Below are 22,900 nucleotides of genomic sequence, written 5' to 3'. Positions count from 1 at the left end.
CTGGATAGGAGTGTACTCCCCCAACACAAAGACGAACACCCACATACACGCGCGCGCACACGCACACACACACACACAGAGAGTATGTGTGTATATTTTGACGAGAAGACATTCGTCATTTAATGTGAGCAGGGTTGTATTTTTTTGAGCAGCTCACAGACTCTGCTTGCCTCTGAAACAGTGTCTGCAGTCCAAGTGACTTAATACTCTACTGTGTCTGTTAATAGTACTGTCTGACTGAAAAATAATACAAATGAAACAGAAACAATATTCACAAATATGTGTAACAAAGACAGATAACTAGAGCGTTTTTCAAAAGGTTGGTTTCCCGCAATCATTGCATTTTTTTGCAGAAAAGGCACTCAAGTTTTCCTTTATCTGCAGAATTGACCATTACTGCAGAATTTCCCCAAAATGCATTTTTGTTCACCGCTACTAGATGGCACCAGCCACACTGTATACGTACCCAGTCAGCTAACCTAACATAGCTAGGCGTAAAAGAAACACCTGAAACTAGATCCTGGCTGGGAAGGTTCTCTTCTGCACTTTTCAACCAATCCAGTAAATGTGAAGGAGAAGTTACGATGGAGTGTCGCCTCGTTAACTTCCGTTTGTTGGCAACTCTGCTAATGCTACCAGTCGACAAACATTCAGGGAGATTCTCAATTGGCCAAAAGTTTGTCTTGACCTCAACTCCGTCCTCCTCTCCTCTGTGACCCGGAAACCGGTAAGTGGTCAAGTGGTCGAGGAGAGTGTCAGTTTGTCAGTAGGCGAATGCAGGAGTGTCCTCTTCACCTCGATATCCTCCTCTCGCAAAATCCTCCGCAGAAGAGTTTTGAAATCTGCCATACCACCTTTGAATCGGCTGTTGCACATATTTAAAAATGATACACTACTTATCCTTTTATCTATAATATCTGTAGCACAACTACCTACATTTATTTTTAATGCTTCACACATTTATGTTGGGATACCACGTCTGTAACTGTCATGACGCGCTAGTGAAGAAGGTCTCATTTCATAGAAGTGCATTTATTTCCATGTTTCATCCCCTCCTCTCCTTGATTACCTTTGAGTTTTTAAAAAAAGAAGTGAGGAGAAGAGGATGCAAGGAATTGAGAATACCAATTGAGATTCTCCCTTCATCGTTCATGGAGGAAGAGAGGTTTATACGACCAGCTTAGCCAAACTAGGCAACTTATCAGGTTTTTTGACAATTTAAATGTTTGCTCCAAATGGTAATTTAGGCACATTTTCAAGTCTGCAGAATTTTGGGAAAGTGCATCTAGGAAAAACGGGGATGGCATAAAGATATAATGAGTGAAATCATAATCGTATAGGTGATTCAACTGGTGGTCAAGACACACAAAATTGAAATATTTTAATTTATATGAGGTTCTGAAAGTACTCAAAAGTATGAGGTAAAGTGTGTTGCCTTGTCCTTTCTGAAAAGTATTTTTGAAAAACAAAAGCTGTCTTTTGTCAAAAATGCCTCTGCACTTATTTGTGTGAGGTAGATGTTTATGGCCCCTCCCCTTTCCATCGTGGCTGCCTCTGAGGTTGTGTGAGGTCAGTGAGAGCCGCCTGCCGTGCCTGCTGAGCTAATAACAGGGTCAGACTGGTGAAGAAGCACTGGCAGGCAGCCCTGGGCAATGCAGACGTGTAATTTTCTCTTGGAGGTGATGAATCGCTTGCGGTCAGATGTGGATGTGCCCCCGGATTCCTTTTTGGGGTCTGAGCAACTGCTCCTCCAATGTCTCTGTGTCCTGTATTAGGATATTTCAAGGTCCTTGATCTTTTTATATTATTGAATTAAGACCGTTTAGTCTTTACTTTATTCCGATAAATGGTACATTTTCTGTCACCACCACATTTTTTCCTCATACTGCATGTGCTTTTCATCAACTACACTTTCAATCTCATCATCCTCCATTTCTCCACACATCCTTCTCTCAGCTCCTGCTCTCTCTCTCATCGATCAGTTAGACGCTGTTTGTCATTCAAACTACTTGTTTACCGTCTGGCATTGATCTAACATTTTAATACTCATCATTCATCACTCTCTGCCCTCTCTGTCCTTATCTACACTCGAATCATAGAGGGTATATAATGTAGGAGTAAAATAAGCCAACAAAAATTATACTGTAACCAAATGGCGAAGTAGAGATTGTTTGTTAAATGAGGTGCATATGCCATATGTAATAAAAAAAACTCCCTTATCTCACTCTCACTATCTCTCCTCCACAGAGCAGTAAGGTTCCTCCTCCTTCTGTGCGCACTTTGCCATCTGACCCTGGCTTTCCCCGCCCAAACAGAATACTCAGAAGGTACAGATCTTCTAACGTGTATTTTGATGGACTATCATTATTTGGGATGACAATGCATTGCATTAAAACTTTTATTTTGATTTCAGGTTATTATTTTAAAGGGATACTTCTGGATTTTAGCCGTTATCTACTTCCCCAGAGTCAGATGAACATGTGGATACCATTTCTATGTCTCTGCTAGCATTAGCGCAAATAGCCTGCTAGCTGTTCCTGTAGACTTCTAGTCATTGTGCTAACGTTAGGTAGCATTGGCTCACGAAACTACCTCTTAACTTCCGTCATACTGGACGCAGAGACAAAAAATGGTATCACAAAGTATCCCTTTAGCCATGAACTGAAATGTAAAGACTCGGTTGCTGTATAGTAATTGCCGCATAATAGTTGCTGTGTTACAATTGCTTTGGATAGAAGATAATCCATGTTTATATTAACTATGTATAATTTATATTTCAATATATTCAACATGTAGCTGATTAAAGCATTTGTTTTTCCGCCCACTCCGTAATCATAAAATATTTTGAGGGGAAATTACACTCATCCATGGAATATAACCATTGCTGCAGAATTTTGAAGATTGTCCCCGAAATGCACTATTCACCATCACCACAAGAGGTCAATAGCCGGCCACTTACTAAGTCAGCATCATTTACTCGCTGTGTCTCTCCTTCCTGACTCAGATGACAACCGACAACTCCAGGTCACCATCTCCAAGGCAATCCCGATTTCCACTGCACAGCTAGGAGGCTCCATCACAATCCCATGTATGGTGTCCCTGTCCCCTGGGCCCCCCTCGCCCTCCTCGCCCCCCAGCCCGCCCCGGGTCAAGTGGAGCGTGTTGCATGATGGGGAGCAGGAGGAGACAGAGATCCTGGTGGCGCGGGGTCAAAGGGTGAAGGTCAACGAGGCCTACGGAGAACGAGCTTCCCTGGTCAACTTTGCAGACTCGCCCGAGGACCTCTCCCTCTGGCTGGGGGAGCTGCGCTCAACAGACACAGGGCACTACCGTTGCGAGGTGCAGCAGGGCCTGGACGACGCCAGCGACTTCACACAGATCAAGGTCAAAGGTAACAAAGGGCGAAGGATTTTTAAGGCTGTAGGAGTCGATGTGAATATTTTAGATTTTTTACAACTTGTCTAACAGGTTTAGAAACTGCGAACAGGTTTAGAAACAACCAGATTTAGCCTTATATGCAACTATTCATATATTTTCTTTCAGTTTTTACCACTAATTGTGTATTTGAACCTGTCAATATTTCTCTGTGTGTTTGTGCACATGCGTGTGCATGTAGGTGTGGTCTTCCACTACAGACATGCCTCTGGTCGCTATGCATTTTCGTTCAGTGAGGCCCAGGCGGTGTGCGAGAGCATTGGGGCACACATCGCTACTCCCGACCAGCTTCTGGCAGCCTATTACGATGGCTATGAGCAGTGTGACGCCGGCTGGCTCGCTGACCAATCTGTCAGGTATCCACAACTTGTCTTATAATACAAAGACACATTTCTTAAAGGTGCAATAATTTGTTTTGACTAATTCACATGCCTATAGGCTACTGGGGATTTTGAATTTGGCCCACTGTGTGGTATGTAATACTATTTTCTGGCAGACTGTATGTTGACCTGAATCAGTTTCACTCTAGTCCTGATGTTAATTAAGCTGGATTTCCTCATGAGCATTATTATGGCTTACATGTGTAAGATAGGGACTCTATTTGGTCTGTGTTCCCAACACACACATCAATTCCCGCTAACAGATTAAAAAACAATGACTGAGGCCCCTCACCTATCAGAGTTAGTCTTTACAACATTTTCTTAGCACAGGAAATACTCATATTTTCTATTTCGCAGATATCCAATCCAAGTTCCCCGGGAAGGTTGCTATGGTGACATGGATGGTCGCCCGGGAGTGAGGAACTATGGGACGCTGGAACCAGAGGAGCTGTTTGATGTATATTGTTATGTGGAGCATATTGATGGTAAAGAACAACGACTGTGAATAGCTTCCCATAAAATAGTGACAGTGTGAATAGCTTCCCATAAAATAGTGACAGTGTGATTAGCTCCCCGTAAAAAGGCAGTGTAAAAGGACAAAAGGCAGTGTAAATAGTGACAGTGTGAATAGTTCCCCGTAAAAAGGCAGTGTAAATAGTGACAGTGTGAATAGCTCCCCGTAAAAAGGCAGTGTAAATAGTGACAGTGTGATTAGCTCCCCGTAAAAAGGCAGTGTAAATAGTGACAGTGTGAATAGTTCCCCGTAAAAAGGCAGTGTAAATAGTGACAGTGTGAATAGTTCCCCGTAAAAAGGCAGTGTAAATAGTGACAGTGTGATTAGCTCCCCAGTAAATAGTGACAGGCAAAAGTGTAAATAGTGACAGTGTGAAAAAAGGCAGTGTAAATAGTGACAGTCCCCGTAAAAGGCAGTGTAAATAGTGACAGTGTAAATAGTGACAGTGTGATTAGCTCCCCGTGAAAATAGGCAGTGTAAATAAATAGTGACACTGTGTGATTAGCTCCCCGTAAAAAGGCAGTGTAAATAGTGACAGTGTGATTTGCTCCCCGTAAAAAGGCAGTGTAAATAGTGACAGTGTGAATAGTTCCCTGTAAAAAGGCAGTGTAAATAGTGACAGTGTGAATAGTTCCCTGTAAAAAGGCAGTGTAAATAGTGACAGTGTGAATAAATGTGATTCTACTGAGCAATAACATATGATTGTGTCAAAAAATAAATTGTCATTGTCATTGTATATCATCATGTGTATCATCATGTGTTCTGAAGGCACTCTATAAAATGACTGTGTTGGGTCTCCTTAAAGGGATAGTTCACCCAAATTGCAAAATTACATATTGATTTTCTTACCCTCCAAACAATCTCTGAACAAAGTATGACAGCAATCCATGCTTTGATTTAGTTTCCCTGGTACTGTTTCCACATGCTAACCTTTTAGTATTCATCATTTGTGGCACCATCCGAGTCATGGGACCGATATTAGCATTTTTCACGCATCATATTCAAATAATTTATAAGTGACTTTGTTGAGCTTCACAATTTTAGATACTTTCTGATTATTTGGACATGATGTGCGAAAAATGCTAACATCGGTCCCATGACTTTGAATGGGATGTGTGCCACAAATGCTAAAACATGGTAACAATGCCAGGTAAACTAAACCAAATCATGGATTGCTGTCATAACTTTACCATAGACCACTTACAGGGCAAGGAAACCAATATATCATTTTTTATTTGAGTGAACTATCCCTTTAAGTTACAGGCATGTAGGGATTATAGCTAGTGGACAGAATACACACTTTAGATGAGTCAGATCATTTGTATTTACAGGTACAATACATGTCAAATACTGATGTCATTTTCCCAACCGAGGTCTCATTCTCCCATGTGTTCAGCCTTTTGTATTTTTCCAGATACTGCAGGAAAATGAAGGATCTAGGACAATCGTTCGGAATCTAAATCCCATTAGGACTCTAACACATTACCTTTTTTTTGTGCAGGGGAGGTGTTCCATGGCTCTGCCCCTAAGCAGCTGTCATTGAATGAGGCTTGGGCGTACTGCGAGAAGGAAGGGGCAGAGCTGGCTACCACCGGGCAGCTGTACATGGCATGGAGTGAGGGTCTGGACCGCTGCAACCCTGGCTGGCTGTCTGATGGCAGCGTGCGCTACCCCGTCATCACCCCTAGAGCGCGCTGTGGAGGTCCACAGGCAGGGGTCAAGACCCTGTATCGCTACAGCAACCAGACAGGCTTCCCTGAATCCTCCAGCCGCCATGATGTTTACTGTTTCAGAGGTCTGAGTCTTGTACTGGACTAATTAGTAGTTAACCTCTATGGGATGGTTGAGCTAATGTGATTAGCATGAGTTTGTAAGTAACAAAAAAAATCCCAGGACATAGACATATCTGATATGGGCAGAAAACTTCAATTCTTGTTAATCTAACTGCACTGTCCAATTTACAGTAGCTATTACAGTGAAATCATACCATGCTGTTGTTTGAGAAGAGTGCACAATTATGAACTTAAAAATGTAATAATAAACCAATTAGGCACATTTGGGCAGTCTTGATACAACATTTTGAACAGATATGCAATGGTTCATTAGATCAGTCTAAAACTTTGCACATATACTGCTGCCATCTAGTGGCCAAACTCCAATTTGTGCCTGGGCTAGAATGACACATTATGGCCTTTCTATTGCATTTAAAAATGACATTGTATTATCTTTTACCAGATCTAATGTGTTATATTCTCCTACATTAATTTCACATTTCCACAAACTTCAAAGTGTTTCCTTTGCAATGGTATCAAGAATATGCATATCCTTGCTTCAGGTCCTGAGCTAGAGGCAGTTAGATTTGGGTATGTCATTTTAGGCGAATATTGAAAAAAAGTGTTGGCTCCTTAAGAGATTTTAAATGAGATAGCAAAGTACTTATTTGAGGTCTGTTTTGTACTGGACTAATTACTAGTTAAACGATTCTTAAGAGTATATTGACGCACCCATGTGTTAAACCTTAGTAACATAATAATAAAATCCCCATCAAAATCCATCAGTTTAAGCTAGAGATATCAGTTTTTTTTGCATGGGCTGCGTCTCAGTCCATAACAACTGTCTATGTCGGCCTTCCGTATTTGCAGTGGAAGGTGGCCAAGCTACAGTGGTGTTTGTCCGACCATGAGACATCCCGAAAATCGGTCTTCTCGCAAAAACGGATGTAGCATCTGAACGGTTTGGTCTAAAAAACTGTTATGACCACTCTATGGAAAAGGGAGACCCTCACGAACACGTTTTCTGTTTATCTTTACGAGGACACGGGTCTCGTCTGAAGGTAACCCATACAAACAAATGGAAGTGTGAAGGTCGTTTTGTGCCTACAAAAAGAAGGGTATAAATATGTGTGAAGAAATGTTTAAAAATGTATCCTGAGCTTTCTTATATCTCCTAAATATAAGACATACACTTCAAAACCTTATTTCTTGTGAAGTTTATTGTTTTACTATTTTTTGCCAAGTTTGAATGTGTTATTCAATGCGTTTCTATGGGCTATAGTCGTAAAGTCCTAATTCAATATTTAATCAAATAATATTTTTTTTAAAAAGGGGAAAAAAGTTGATACCTAAATGGGTCCTAAAATTCTAATCAGATATCCATATGATCCATGGTATGACCATCTTAAAATAATTCCATATTCCCCACTAATTTTAGAGGTCTGTTTTGTACTGGCCTAATTAGTAGATAAAAGAGATAGTACAGTGCTTATTTCAGAGGTCTGTTTTTGTACTGGACTAAATAGTTGTAGCATAGATAATAGTTTTTTTTATTGCAAGATATTTGTTAGATGCATGCTTATATGGATTATTTTGTGTTATGCAGAGAATGTCTTAGTTTTATGTCCATTCATTAAACAACCTCACTGAGTCTCCTGTCCACTCCCTGTTCTTCTCAGGTAATGGGAATCCTCACACGGATGCCCCCATGGACTACATGGCCACTGAACCAGAGGACATCGGACAAGATATTGTTGTTCTTATGGAGCCTGCCGAGGAGCTCCATCCGAGCCTGGATCCAGAGCAAGTGGAGCGAGAGGCCCAGAGTGTCCTGCAATCCCTCCCCGTCTTCCAGTCAGCTCCTGCTCGGGAGGACCTGCAAGGATCTCCCCCTACGTCCATGTCAAGCACAGAGGTCCCACTCACCCGTACAGCTTCCACCCAGGACCTCCTCCAGCCTTTTGATGAGACTTCACTTCCTGTAGAAGAACACTACCACTCCCAGCATCCTACTTCACTTCCCAGCACCTCCAGTGTGCCAGACTCCCTTCACGAACAAAACTATCACTCCCAGCATTCTACTTCACTACCCAGCACATCCAGTGAGCCAGACTCCCTTCACAATGAAGACTATCACTCCCAGCATTCTACTTCACTTCCCAGCACCTCCAGTGAGCCAGACTCCCTTCACGAAGGAGACTATCACTCCCAGCATTCTACTTCACTTCCCAGCACCTCCAGTGAGCCAGACTCCCTTCACGAAGGAGACTATCACTCCCAGCATTCTAGTTCATTACCCAGCACATCCAGTGAGCCAGACTCCCTTCACGATGGAGACTATCACTCCCAGCATTCTACTTCACTTCCCAGCACCTCCAGTGAGCCAGACTCCCTTCACGAAGGAGACTATCACTCACAGAATTCTACTTCACTTCCCAGCACCTCCAGTGTGCCAGACTCCCTTCACGAAGAAAACTATCACTCCCAGCATTCTAGTTCATTACCCAGCACAACCAGGGAGCCAGACTCCCTTCACAATGGAGAATATCACTCCCAGCATTCTACTTCACTTCCCAGCACCTCCAGTGAGCCAGACTCCCTTCACGAAGGAGACTATCACTCACAGAATTCTACTTCACTTCCCAGCACCTCCAGTGAGCCAGACTCCCTTCACGAAGGAGACTATCACTCCACAGACCTCTACTTCACTTCCCAGCACCTCCAGTGTGCCAGACTCCCTTCACGAAGGAGACTATCACTCCCAGCATCCTACTTCATTACCCAACACCTCCAGTGTGCCAGACTCCCTTCACGAAGGAGACTATCACTCCCAGCATCCTGCTTCATTACCCAGTACCTCCAGCGTGCCAGACTCCCTCCACGAAGGCAACTCCAGTTTCTACCGACTCGAACTGGAAACGAGCCCAGAATTCCCAGAGCCGTCCTACAAGCCACACATACATTACCAGCCGATGCCAGAGATGAACCCGGAGGAACCCGACTACCAGCAGTCAGGCTCTTCCAAGCACTTCCAGCCAATGCCAGAGACCAACCTGGAGTTGGATCAACTGGAAGCCAACTACAGCACAACAGCAGGTAACCAGAGTCAGCGGGAGAATGCACAAGAGACTACCAACATGGCCTTTGACCCCATAGAGAATGCTACCGAGGCACGTGACCCCACTGCAGGGAGAAGACACAAAGAGGGAGAACTTGAAGAGACTTCCATCTCGACCGAATCCCTGGGTGAGCTTGATCCTCACCCAGTCTGGTCTACACTCTCCCCCCACGGAAGGGCAACCTCAGTGTGGTTGCCCTTGGATGGATCTGGAGATATGTCCCAAGGTATGGCTACCTTGCAGCAGACACTCCCATCCAGAGCGACCCACAGCTAGTACATTCATCTTGGGGCGGCAGGGTAGCCTAGTGGTTAGAGCGTTGGACTAGTAAAGGTTGCAAGTTCAAATCCCCAAGCTGACAAGGTACAAATCTGTCATTCTGCCCCTGAACAGGCAGTTAACCCACTGTTCCTAGGCCGTCATTGAAAATAAGAATTTGTTCTTAACTGACTTGCCTAGTTAAATAAAGGTAAAATAAAATTAAGATAGCCAGGCGAGACAACCACATATCACAGTCGTATCCCAAACACGTATCACATACATAATACAATGCAAAATACGATACAAAATGCATAAAAATGTATGTGTGCCTCTTCACAGTCCCCGTCGTGCCGCTAGTTGTTCTTTTATCACATTTTTAAAATCTGCTTTTATTTGCAAGCTTGAGTTACCTGGGGTGGCTGAGAGTTCAATTTAGTCATGGCTCTATTTAATACGGTGTGTTTCCTAGTCTAAGTTCTGGACCTGGGGACTGTGAAGAGACCTCTGGTTGCATGTCTTGTGTGATACCGATGAGTGTCCCAACTATGTGCCAACTACTTGAACAGACAGTTCTGTACCTTCAACACATAGACCACTAGCGATGCAGTCAATCTCTCCTCAACTTTGAGACAGAAGAGATTGACATGCATGTCATTGACATTCGCCCGCTGTGTACGTCTAAGTGTGATCGTGCTGCTCTGTTCTAGACCAACTGCATCTGCCTATTGCATGAAAACATGCTTGTTAATTTAATAGCAAGTGTACTTTGATCATATTTGAAAATCGTGTATAATGTAAAAAATAAAATCAATAATATCTTAGATGTTACAGATGTTTTTGATCTTATAGATGTTTGATCTTACAGATGTTACTCCTAACTCCTTTTCTCAAACATATGTACCTTGTCATTGCAGGGCTGTGTAGAACTTAAGACTTGATAATCATGCAATAATAATGTATATCGTACCTTCTTTACAGAGATTGACCTAGGTGTCCAGCAGGGAATGCACACAGACAGATCCCCCACCTCTGAACCCTCTGACTTCACCACTCACATGTCTGCCTCACCTGGAGCCACCAGCATCTCCAATGAGCAGCAGACAGGAGTGCCACATTCAAGCAGCATCTCGTCTGGACTGGATCATTCTGAGGAGCTGGGACTGGATGTGTACTCCACAGTAGCTGTGTACTCCACAGTAGGCCGTCCACCAGGAACCTCCCAGGGAACTTCCTCCGCTATACCGGAAGGCAGCACCAGTCTAGATTTCGAGGGCATCGTCAATCCAGAGAGATTGGAACCTTCAGGAGCAGTGGAGCTGGCACCAGGGGAGTCTGATGAGGAGCACCTGGGGTCTGGAGTGGAAATAGCTACGACTGAGTCTCCAGACCTGTCCACCACCTCCCAGCTGCCTGTCGAGTTTACCACAATGGGCTATCAAACAACGGCCATGTCCAGAATAGAGGTGGATCCCACAACCACGGACCCTGAAGAAGACGGAAGTGGACATGAGCCAGGCACTGATGAACCGTCCCTCGGAGAAAAAGTTACAGTCTTCCCCCTTGAGTCGCAAACAACCAGTTGGGATCTGCACCGTACCACCTCTGCACCCCAAGAGTCTCAGGACGACCTTGAATACAGCGGGGAACCCGCTTCCTCCTCTTCCCAGACAGAGTTTCCAGACTCCTCAGCAGAACCTGAACTGTTTGTGTCAGACTCCTTGTCCACCTCAAGTACAGATCCCACCGCTGCCACTATGTCCACATCCACCGTGTACACATCCACAGAGTGGGCCACACAGACCTGGAGCCCCGTCACCTCCACTACACAAAGTCCCCCAGAGCCAGAGAGGGTGACGGCTCTTAAACCCCCTGTGGATCATGGCCAGATGGATCTGGAATTCGGCCTCACCCAGCCGCCAACCCTGCTCATCTTGCCCAATGAGAGAGCTGCTGTGGGCAGTTCCAGGAAGATTTCAGGTAACACTCGAGCCACCCTAACCAGCCTAACCACCCTCCTCTTGCTGCTCGACACGGCGATGCACTAAACCCCGGCCTCTCCCACCCCAAGCTGCCTTGCTCCATTTTCTGTAAACTGCCACCCTCCCAACGGCTCCCCCCTCTTCGTCTGTCTCACTGTTTGTCTCAGCAGCCCACTCACCCTCCTCCCCCTCCCTCCCCCTAAAGAGCACCCTGCTCCTTGTGATGCCCAAGAATTGAGCAATGAGAGAGATATGGGACAACCCCCTTTTGACATTTTGTCAAACAAACCAGTCTTGCGGTGCATGATGTTTTTTTTTCACTCAAAGATTGACTTCTGTGAAGTACTGTATTGCCTGGACACACCATTTCTGTGAAAGAGAATTGCTATGCTTGATTGTCTCCCTCTACTCTTCCTGCAAGAGTGAAGTCCAACTTGCACCTTCACCGTCCTGAATGTTTTTCCATTCAAACAGTCAATTTCCTCTTACCGGGGGGCCCATATTAGTTTGAGCACAATTCCAAGTGGGGGGGAAAAAAACAGTGTTATTCAACCGGACAAACATTTGTCCTTTGCATTGTAACTCCACTAACTCTGAATGTAACAGCACTGACTCCCAAATGCAACACCGCTGACATATTATTGGTCACAAACACAGATATTATTGATTTAATAGAGGTACAGTATCCCAATTACAAAACATCAGCAACTTTTTTAAACTAACTCAGCAGCTATTGAGTTAGTTTATAGTAGAGAATGTATGGCAAAGAATGTCACTTTCGTAACCATAATATGGGAATATCTGGTTTTCAAGTCTTGTAGATATGTAAATGACATCTATCAGAATATTTGTAATGTTATTTGAGGTGAAAATGTCTGTACTGCCATCAATCTCCCATTGTAACAGGACGCACCATTTGAAAAATGACAAAGACCTCCCAGATGGCGGTCTGATCATAGTTTCTCCCAAATCTTTGAAACATTTGTAATGAGTAAGAGTTGCTAAATGCTAAATGGAAACTATTGAGGCTGGTTTATTGTTTGACGTGAAAGTGTAGTCGGTGTGCCATGATTAGTGCCATGTCATCTAATCTAAAATGGGTCTTTGCAGATTGTGATTGTACTATAGATGGAGAGTCAGAAGCAGCATCTCACAAGCACAGCTAACAGCATGGATTATTCTTTAAACATGTGTGCTTTCTCCTCTAAGGAATTAACTCATACAGGACGGCCCAATCCATAAAACCATTCAACTAACAGACCATAAACCAGCCTGTTGGGTAACTTGCACAGAATTGTATAGAATGCTACATTTACCGTCTCATTTTAGTAAATGTGGCTTTTCACAGAGCTGTAACCATTAAAGGTGAACATCTAAATGAGAGGACATGGCCTTTAATATTAGGTTTACTTTGTCACTGGTGCTTTACATTCCTGACAGGTTAGGTAGATGTTTCCCTTTTTATTTTTTATTTCACCTTTATTTGACCAGCTAGGCCAGTTGAGAACAAGTTCTCATTTACAACTGCGACCTGGCCAAGATAAAGCAAAGCAGTGTGACAAAAACAACCTCACAGAGTTACACATGGGATAAACAAACGTACAGTCAATAACACAATTTAAAAAATGATGTACAGTGTGTGCAAATGTAGTAAGGTTAGGGAGGTAAGGCAATAAATAGGCCATAGTGGCGAAATAATTACAATTTAGCATTAACACTGGAGTGATAGATATGCAGACGATGATGTGCAAGTAGAAATAATGGGGTGCAAAAGAGCAAAAAAAAAAAACAATATGGGGATGAGGTAGTTGGGTGTGCTATTTACAGACGGGCTGTGTACAGGTACAGTGATTTGATCGGTACGCTGTTCTGGCAGCTTCTCTAACCACTGACACAGCATCTGATATTTTTTCAATCTAATGGCTAAAATACTGGGTTGGGTAATCTGTACCTACATCTGTAGTTAAGGACAACTTCTACATCAAACTTTCTCGACACTGAGTTAATGCCAGATGCAGGCTTTGTGAGTGTTGTTATCAACTCAATATGTGAACTCTGGTGCCATCTACTGGCTAATTGCATGCTCATCTAAAGGAAAGGTGAATTGGGAGGTAACTTGTGGAATAGACCACATCAAATCAAACCAAATTGTATTTATCACATGCGCCAAATACAAAAAGTGTAGACCTTACTGTGAAAGGCTTACTTACAAGCCCTTAACCAACAATGCAGTTCAGGAAATAGAGTTAAGAAAAAATATTTATTAAATTAACTAAAGTAAAAAATTATTGAATCAAAAGTAACACAAGACAATTACATAACAATAACGAGGCTATATACAGGGGGTAATGGTACCGAGTCAATGTGTGTGGGTACAGGTTAGTCGAGGTAATTTGTACATGTAGGTAGGGGTAAAGTGACACCAGCTGGAATGCGGTTTTAACCAATCAGCATTCCGGATTAGAACCACCTGTTGTATAATGTCCGATTTGCGTGTCCTCTCGTCTGACACATGAGGCAATGTGATACTTTCAGTTAGATTCTTTTTGGTGTTATTTTGGTGATTTCACACATTTCCACACCAAATCGTCTAATGTCTAAGTCTCACTCGCTCACTTCTGGTTCCAGCCCAGGTTACATTTACAGTAGATTGCAGAAATACCACTAAGGTATGAGGCATCCATAATGTGTCATAGTTCATTTTTACAATTGTCAGCACTCTTAACACTGTACTTTGGTAATGTGTTCTCAAACCAAAATATAACATCTACACAGAGATACCTGCAAAAGTATAACCAATGCAAAACAGCATGAGAGGTTTAATCGTAGGTAATCAATTGCAGATAAAGACAGTAATACTAATTCCCTTGCACTCTATCACACCACCCTCATCATCACAACACTGAAATCATCATAGTAATTGTCAACGTGATAGAAATGCCTTAGTCAACCTTGCCAGAGAGGGCGTAATTATCCTGAGAGCTAATAAGTACTTGCCCTGGTGAATAGCCAGGGAGTCAGTCAAGGTAATGGTGATATATTCAGCAGACATGATATGGACTATGTTTTTTAATTTTTTTTATTTAACCTTTATTTAACTAGGCAAGTCAGTAAAGAAGAAATTCTTATGTACAATGAATGCCTACCGGGGAACAGTGGGTTAACTGCCTTGTTCAGTGGCAGAGTTACAGATTTTATCTTGCCAGCTCGGAGATTCAATCCAGAAACCTTTCGGTTACTGGCCCAACGCTCTAACCACTAGGCTACCTAGTGAACATCATTCTGGCAGGAGATGAGGCACCTGATTGGGCAGCCTTACAGACCTTCACCAACTTTTCTTTTTCTTTATGTCATCTCTGAAACTCTTCGTCTTCAACTCTTTTATCATCATACTCACATTCTTTGCTGCAGCTGCCCTCACTGCTTTCTACACACTAGGCTGTAATTGTATGATATTATCATTGTATTGTTATTTTTACTACAGTACAACTTTATTATTTACCAGTATTACTACAGTAGTAGGCTGCATATGATTATCAGAGCTGGCAGGACTGGCCTCTTGCTGTGTTTCAGATGCCTGTCTGGAGGACCCCTGTGCCAACGGCGGCACCTGCGTCGAGATGGGCGGGAGCACCAAATGCCTCTGTTTGCCCAGCTATGGAGGTGACCTCTGTCAGATGGGTGAGCTCCTCATTCAGCTGTTACAGTACCTCTGTAATTGTAAGAGTGCTATTAAACAGGGTTCTACTGCACCAGTTGGCAGAATACTGGGCGATAGGTAGTCTAGCGGGTCAAGCTCAGGGATTTGCAGGTTCAAATAGTTGAAAAATATGCCAATGTGCCCTTGAGCAAGGCACTTAACTCTAATTGCTCCTGTAAGTCAGCCTGGATAAGAGCGTCTGCTAAATGACTAAAATGTAATGTAATGCACCACCACATTCAGGAATAATAATTGTGGGTTTGTATGTGCTGGAGCAGATTGTCATGCTCCGATGAGTGGATCCACATTCCAGTTATTTTCGTAATAAGGAAGTAATTGGATATATACGGCCAAAACATTAACAAAGTAACAGGTCCTTCATTGTTTTGTTTTAAGAAGGTAGGACATTTGTACTAGTCTAGTAGTACTAGTCTATTAATAACTAGTAGTACTATTAACTCAATCAATCAAAATATAAATATTAGACACTGTGGCTTTAAGAGCCCATTAATCACAAAGAACCACCTTGTTTTGAAGAGGACAATTCAGGAATGGCTGTCCCATCCCTGAGCCCAACTCAAGAAAGAACAAAACCTTGCTTTTGGAAAAATTGTCCCCTTCAGTTCAGTCGGGCGAAGCCTTTTCTTTGAGACCTTCTTGCTATGCCACCATGCTCCTGTCACACAGATTTAGGGATGTGAAAATAGAGATGGAAAGAAGGTGAGATGAGAAGTGCTCTTTAGATGGATGAACCTCATGGATCCATCTGCTCAGGGAATCGGGGAAACTGTCTCCCTGGGTTAGAATCATCTAGTTTCATTGGCGGCGATCACATTCACGTCAACACTGGGCCTGTTGGCTCAAGCTTAAACAATTTCCTTCAAAGGTCAAGTGTATTGAACTTATCGATAATGCATCTTTGATTGAATCCCGGCCAAGGTCTTACGGTAGTTTCATTCGGATCCCCTCATTGTTTTTCATCAATACCACCCCTTCGCTCTCATTCTTGTTCAATGGTCAGAAAAGCTAAACGGATCTTACCTTTCCCTCTTAATCATTCAAATAAAAAATTATGACATCTAGTAAATCTCTCCCTCCCTCCCTCCTGTTCTGTCTCTTAGATCTGGAGCAGTGTGGGGGGGGCTGGCAGAAGTTCCACGGGAACTGCTACAAGCACTTCAACCAGCGGCTGAGCTGGGAGGTGGCGGAGCAGCACTGTCGCATGGTGGGGGGCCACCTGGTGTCAATCATAACCCCTGAGGAGCAGGACTTCATTAACAGTACGGTGGGAGTGGTGACAGCGAGCCACCGAACTTCATGCCCCACCTTTTCTCTTTCATTGATAGGCAACTCCATTTGTTAGCATAGCGTACCATTTTACAGCATATTAATACATTGGAAATGCAAGCTCTCAAGGGTTTGTGTGTGCTATTTACTAGCGTAGGAAGGCCTGTGACCCTGCTGTGCGGAACTGCTACATGCAAATGCTAATCTGGTCCATTAAAGAGGTAGTTCAGCAAAATGACTAAATAAATTAGACGCACACTTACTTTTAACCAGAGTGACAGACTGTGTTCTAAGTCACTGTCACCAACTGCTGACATTAGCATTCATTGCCAAAAAAAACAATGGGAGTGATGGGGGCAGCTTTAGCATGTTCTAAATTACGTGGCCACATGACTTCCGAGTAACTTCATGCCCAGTCAATTGGAAACACAAACCCTGGCAGAGGTGTTGATATTCGCAGTGGAGGCACAAAGACAAAGGCCTACTGTATCATTTCTTCAAGACGTGACAAGCCTACTGCTTGAAAAGCAAATAAAATGGCTCATTCTATCCGCAGATAACTATAAGGAGTATCAGTGGACTGGACTGAACGACAAGACCATCGAGGGGGATTTCCGCTGGTCCGATGGTAACCCATTGGTGAGTCCAGACAGATTGGGTTGACATAGAAAAAGAACTGAGGGCCACAAGACATTAGCTCCCATGCTTATAAACAACTACAGCTCTGTGTCTCTTACCTTGTCTTCACAGCTCTATGAGAACTGGTACAGGGGCCAGCCTGACAGTTACTTCCTGTCTGGAGAGGACTGTGTGGTGATGGTGTGGCATGATGCCGGGCGCTGGAGTGATGTGCCCTGCAACTACCACCTGGCCTACACCTGCAAGAAAGGCACCTGTGAGTAATGGACAGGATGTTACGACAAGCAAGCACCTATCTGCCAGTGCCTTTACATACCTGTAACTACCTCTGTGCAATAGATTATATTGCTACACTATACAGGCAATAGGTCACAGAGGTAGTTAACTTAGAGGTATGTAGAAGTACCAGTAGATGTTTAATGCACACATTCAATACAGTCCCAAACTAGTGTAATGCTCAAAACGTAACTGAATGTGTGCATTAGGACAAATAATCGTTCCACTTTTCATTCATATGTTTTTGATTTAGAGGACATTATCACCTACAGTCTTTGTAACTCCTCCCACAGCTTCATGTGGCCCTCCCCCCAAAGTCCGGAACGCATCTGCGTTTGGCAGAATCCGCCAGAGGTACGAGACAGACGCCATTGTGCGCTACTACTGTGCCCAGGGCTTCCAGCAGAGACAAAACCCTCTGGTCAAGTGCCTGCCAGGTGGCAAGTGGGAGGAGCCCCAGATCCTCTGCATTCCTGGTATGAACAGTTCTCTGATCAGCCCACCGTATCTCTAATCCATGACCATGTTCCATTGCACTTCTGATCTTGCTAGATATGACTCAAGAACAGTTATTGGGATACAGTTCATCTCTCATGACAGACTTTCAGCAAGAATCTGCCTCACTAAAGAAATACTGAACAATTGTGATTTAGTACATCAGTCTCAGTGATTATTTTAATGAACTAAGGAGATGCTTAAGAGCAGAGACAGGTTTTTTTTAACTGGTAAAGTTAGTTGTTGTTCTGTAGTGGGGAGTTGCTGAAACTGCTTTAGCTCTGGAGGAAAACATCTATCTTTGGGTTCAAGGCTGGGATTCTATCAATCGCATTGTCGACAGTGCACTGCACTTTTAAAGGTAGTTTACACTTGAGCCAAAATCCGCAGCGTTTACTGCAAATTTAATCTACACGACCGGCAGGGAATTGCCAGCTGTTGAAATGTGCCTTTCAAGTCAAGGCAATGCCATAACAGCAGGCAAAGCCAACCCAGAAAACTAGTGTCTAAATCGGACAATGTTCTCACTCTGCACATTATGGGGGGGGGCAAGATAAATGTATGAAAGGGGTGTACATATGACACTGCCTTTTTATCCAACAGATTTGTCAGAAGTCTTTATTTTCAACTTGTTGGGGTTTTCTTTCAGCGGCAGGAAACACAGCACAGGTAGCAGGAGTAACATCACCAACAACAGGAAACCAGGAGCTGACTGGAGAGGAATCCTAAACAAAAAAACACCTTAATACTGGGACATCAAGTGGAACTTTTAAATTCCATACCATGTCCCATTACACTTCAAGAGTTTTCTTTCTTCATTTACCAGAGATCTGAAATGGCTGAACATGTGAAGGCAATATTGTGATCTTGAAAGGAGACAAGGAAAGAGTATTGGGACACAGGGTCAGTTTGGCATTACATTCCTACTCGTCATCGAAGCACATCGATCTGAATCTGTAGTTGGGATAGCCTGGGCTTTAGGGTCTCTTGCAGCCCTACATAGGATGTTATGAATTGCAATGGTGTGCTAGAAGGCAGAACACGGAACATTTTCCGTGAAAAGTCCTTGGGCATTCCGAAAATCCTGTCACTGACGCATGTCTATTATCAGTAACTCCTTGTCCATCCATCCGGATTGTACACTATATATATACAAGTGTATGGACACTGCTTCAAATTAGTGCATTTGGCTTTTTCAGCCACACCCATTGCTGACAGGTGTATCAAATCGAGCACACCGCCATGCAATCTCCATAGACAAACATTGGCAGTATTAATTGCCTTATTGAAGAGCTCAGTGACTTCCAACATGGCACCGTCATAGGATACCACCTTTCCAACAAGTCAGTTTGGCAAATTTCTGCCCTGCTAGAGCTGCCCCGGTCAACTGTTAGTGCTATTATTGTGAAGTGGAAACGTCTAGGACCAAAAACAGAGCAGCCACAAAGTGGTGGGCCACACAAGCTCACAGAACGGGACAGCCAAGTGCTGAAGCTCCAACTGTGTTAGACAGTGGTAGGATACACGGTAGCTCGTCTTGAGACAATTTGGTTCAGACGTTTTTTTTAACGATATCCACACATTGTACAATCCAGAAGGACGGACAAGGAGTAATGGGTTATAAATATGCCTTAGGTAGCAGAATTTTTGGAAACCTGGATGCCAAAGGATTTTTCACCAAATATGTCCCGGGCTCCAAATTATAGCGATCTAGGATGCCATTGCATTCAATGTGCGACGTCAACTCCAGGACTCTTGTTGGTTTTAAACAGCCGTCATCACACTAACGGTGTCAATCATTGTTTATGGACTATTATTGGCAAATCAGCTTTATAAATCCACCCATCATATTTTAAACAACAGCTGGTCTGTTTGCAATTCCATTCATATTCCATCAGCTAGGGATTACCTGGGGTCTGTTCAGGAGGGGGAATGTTACAGAACGTTCAGATAGAAATGTATTGTGTAGAACGGATATGATTGTCCAGCTTGGCCTCAGAGCCATATTAAATATACTTGATGTATTTCTGAGCACCTCCAAGACGTATGATACCTACTAATGGTCTAGTTACTTGAGACAGAAACTCAAGTAGGGAGGTTGGTCGGGGAGGATGGGTGGGCGTAATCCGCGACAATCTAGCACTCCAAGATTTTGCAAGTGTGAGCCACATCAGGGTCATCTGTAGCATTTTAGCTAACCCCTATTCTAAACTTTACCCAATTCATCTAATCTGCTATGTAAATTCACCTAACCTTTGTCGTTTTAGTTCTCCTAACTTTTGTCGTTTTAGTTCTCCTAACTTTTGTCGTTTTAGTTCTCCTAACCTTTGTCGTTTTAGTTCTCCTAACTTTTGTCGTTTTAGTTCTCCTAACCTTTGTTGTTTTAGTTCTCCTAACCTTTGTTGTTTTAGTTCTCCTAACCTTTGTCGTTTTAGTTCTCCTAACCTTTGTTGTTTTAGTTCTCCTAACCTTTGTTTTTAGTTCTCCTAACCTTTGTCGTTTTAGTTCTCCTAACCTTTGTCGTTTTAGTTCTCCTAACCTTTGTCGTTTTAGTTCTCCTAACTTTTGTTGTTTTAGTTCTCCTAACCTTTGTCGTTTTAGTTCTCCTAACCTTTGCCGTTAGTTCCCCTAACCGCCCATGTAAATTCTCCCTGTAATTCTCCTTTGTTGTTACAGCGCAACAAGTAACCTGGCCTCAGATTAAGACCTGCAATACTATACGTCCTCCGAGACGTACGATAAGTTACGTCACCCAATTCGTATGTTTTGTATGACCGGGTAACACCTATGACACTGTACGTCCTCTAATTTGAATGATATTGTACGACTGCTATTCCATTTAAAATCTAATGCAACGTGTCAAACTAAATTGAGTCTTAGACTGTCACAGATGTACGTACAGAATCATATGAATTGCCCTGAGACCACATTGGATTGCCTGTAGACTTGGGGACGAATGTAGCTCTATTAATAATATTTCTACCTGCAATGTTTTTTAACCTTTTTGTCTCACTGAGTACACTCCAGGACAGGTGAGTCATTATTGGGATGTTTGGTTGAGTGTCAGGGAAGACACACAACTGACTCTGTGGTCCATATCCAAACCTGTCCCACGTCATAACCTCTAGGTCCTTTGAGTCCCCTTCATAGAACTAAAAAGGACTGTATAGGTGTACACAATATTGTGGGAACTCTGCCAAGCCTACCAGAGGGCTAGGTGAGGGTATTACCACATTGCTGATACCAATCCAAATATTTCAGATCCACAAGGTGACTTGACAAACTCTTTAGAAATTAAGCAATGGTTGGTTTGGAAATGGACCATCAAAATCCCTGTCCTCCTAGGAACCCATATCAACTCTTCAACTCAGCATTATTTCCATCTCAACTTTCTCACAACCATAGATAGGCCTTCTTAGACTTTTATAATCAACAGGCTTTATATGAAATATGGTGCTCACACCCTTGCCTGTGATGCATTTTGACCTCCTTTTAATATCGTAAAGAATCAAAATGGCACGTTTGTTGCAGTAGGATGTCAGAAAACAAAACGACACCAAACACAGCATGTTTATAAAGCCAATTCCATTATCAAACTAAAATGTACATTTCACACAGTGGTTTATTTATTCACTCTTAACTATTTTGGGGTGAAAAAAGGCTAGAGTGGGTAGCCTGCAATTGTTTTTACAAGGGTGACAATGCCTTTACTGTACGTATCAATGATATTGGTTAGATTTTGTTTCAAAGTATTGTTGAATTACTGTCCACTCTTCCCTGTGATAGATGCCCTACATTTGACTGATACAGTCCTATGAAAAGCTTTATGTTGTAATAAAGTTTTGTAGAATAAAGCAAGGACTTAATCAGTATTAACCACAAAGCCATTATCAGACATATTTTTTGTTTGTTCTTTATTTTCCGATTTTATAAAGTATCTTTTCCAGGAACACTCTTTCTTTATAAACAAAATAAAATACCAGAACGTTTCTGTGACTGTTTGTGTGCCTGTTTAGTTGACATGGAGCATCAATTGTTGAGACGTAGTCAGAGGTTCAGATGCATAAACATCGTGGAATTGATTTAACAGTCCAGGTGACGATGAAGACTATGTCCAGAGGTTGTATTTACACTGAACAAAAATATAAACACAACATGTAAAGTTTTGCTCCCATGAAACAAGCTGAAATACAAGATCCCAGAAATGTCCCATACGCACAAAAAGCTTCTCTCTCATTCTGTCAATTTTGTCCACAAGATAATCCATCCACCTGACAGGTGTGGCATACCAAGAAGCTGATTAAACTGAATGATCATTCCACAGGTGCACCTTGTGCATGGGACAATTAAAGACCACTCCAAAATGTGCAGTTTTGTCACACAACACAATGCCACAGATGTCTCAAGTTGAGGGATTGTGCAATTGGCATGCTGAATTCAAGAATGTACACCAGAGCTGTTGCCAGAGAATTTAATTGTCTCACAACCGCAGACCACGTGTATGGCATCATGTGGGTGAGCGGTTTGCTGATGTCAATGTTGTGAACAGATTGCCCCATGGTGGCGATGGGGTTATGGTATGGGCAGGCATAAGCTATGGACAATGAACACAATTGCATTTTATTGATGGCAATTTAAATGCACAGAGATACCGTGACGAGATCCTGAGACTATATTTGTGCCATTTATCCGCCACTGTCACCTCATGTTTTGTCATGATAATGCACAGTCCCATGTCGCAAGGATCTGTAGACAATTCCTGGCAGCTGAAAATGTACCAGTTCTTCCATGGCCTGCATACTCACCAAACATGTCACCCATTGAGCATGATTGAGATGCTCTGGATCGACGTGTACAACATCGTGTTCCAGTTCCCGCCAACATTCCACAGGCCACAATCAACAGCCTGATCAACTCTATGTGAAGGAGATGTGTCGTGCTGCATAAGGCAAGTGGTCACACTAGATACTGACTGGTTTTCTGATCCACACCCCTACCTTTTTTGTAAAGGCATCTGTGACCAACAGATGCATATCCGTATTG

General features: G+C 43.0%; 1 protein-coding gene and 1 long non-coding RNA gene across 2 annotated transcripts in view; one reads left to right on the top strand and one right to left on the bottom strand.

The window, feature by feature from the left end:
• The window catches only part of LOC118398098 (brevican core protein-like), a 45,916-nt gene extending 26,220 nt beyond the window's left edge, over positions 1–19,696 (top strand). The window contains exons 3-16 of the mRNA XM_052468936.1: positions 2,248–2,327; positions 3,005–3,391; positions 3,617–3,791; positions 4,173–4,300; positions 5,831–6,124; positions 7,781–8,755; positions 8,799–9,446; positions 10,460–11,458; positions 15,034–15,141; positions 16,282–16,440; positions 17,004–17,086; positions 17,198–17,342; positions 17,656–17,838; positions 18,507–19,696. Coding sequence (XP_052324896.1) covers positions 2,248–2,327; positions 3,005–3,391; positions 3,617–3,791; positions 4,173–4,300; positions 5,831–6,124; positions 7,781–8,755; positions 8,799–9,446; positions 10,460–11,458; positions 15,034–15,141; positions 16,282–16,440; positions 17,004–17,086; positions 17,198–17,342; positions 17,656–17,838; positions 18,507–18,586 — 4,444 coding nt within the window. The 3' untranslated portion in view covers positions 18,587–19,696. The remainder of the gene's footprint in view (positions 1–2,247; positions 2,328–3,004; positions 3,392–3,616; positions 3,792–4,172; positions 4,301–5,830; positions 6,125–7,780; positions 8,756–8,798; positions 9,447–10,459; positions 11,459–15,033; positions 15,142–16,281; positions 16,441–17,003; positions 17,087–17,197; positions 17,343–17,655; positions 17,839–18,506) is intronic.
• Positions 19,697–20,117: 421 nt separating this feature from the next.
• On the bottom strand, positions 20,118–20,478 carry LOC127909367 (uncharacterized). The gene is made up of 3 exons (XR_008070928.1): positions 20,373–20,478; positions 20,183–20,254; positions 20,118–20,133 (listed from the first exon to the last, which is right to left on the bottom strand). It is a non-coding gene; the product is annotated as an uncharacterized LOC127909367 (long non-coding RNA).
• Between the last annotated feature and the right edge of the window lie 2,422 nt (positions 20,479–22,900).

Source organism: Oncorhynchus keta, chromosome 19 (assembly GCF_023373465.1).
Source record: "Oncorhynchus keta strain PuntledgeMale-10-30-2019 chromosome 19, Oket_V2, whole genome shotgun sequence".
In the NCBI taxonomy this organism is placed as follows: Eukaryota; Metazoa; Chordata; class Actinopteri; order Salmoniformes; family Salmonidae; genus Oncorhynchus; species Oncorhynchus keta.
The sequence above is the reverse complement of the archived record's forward strand: the minus strand, read 5'-3'. Positions and strand labels throughout refer to the sequence as shown.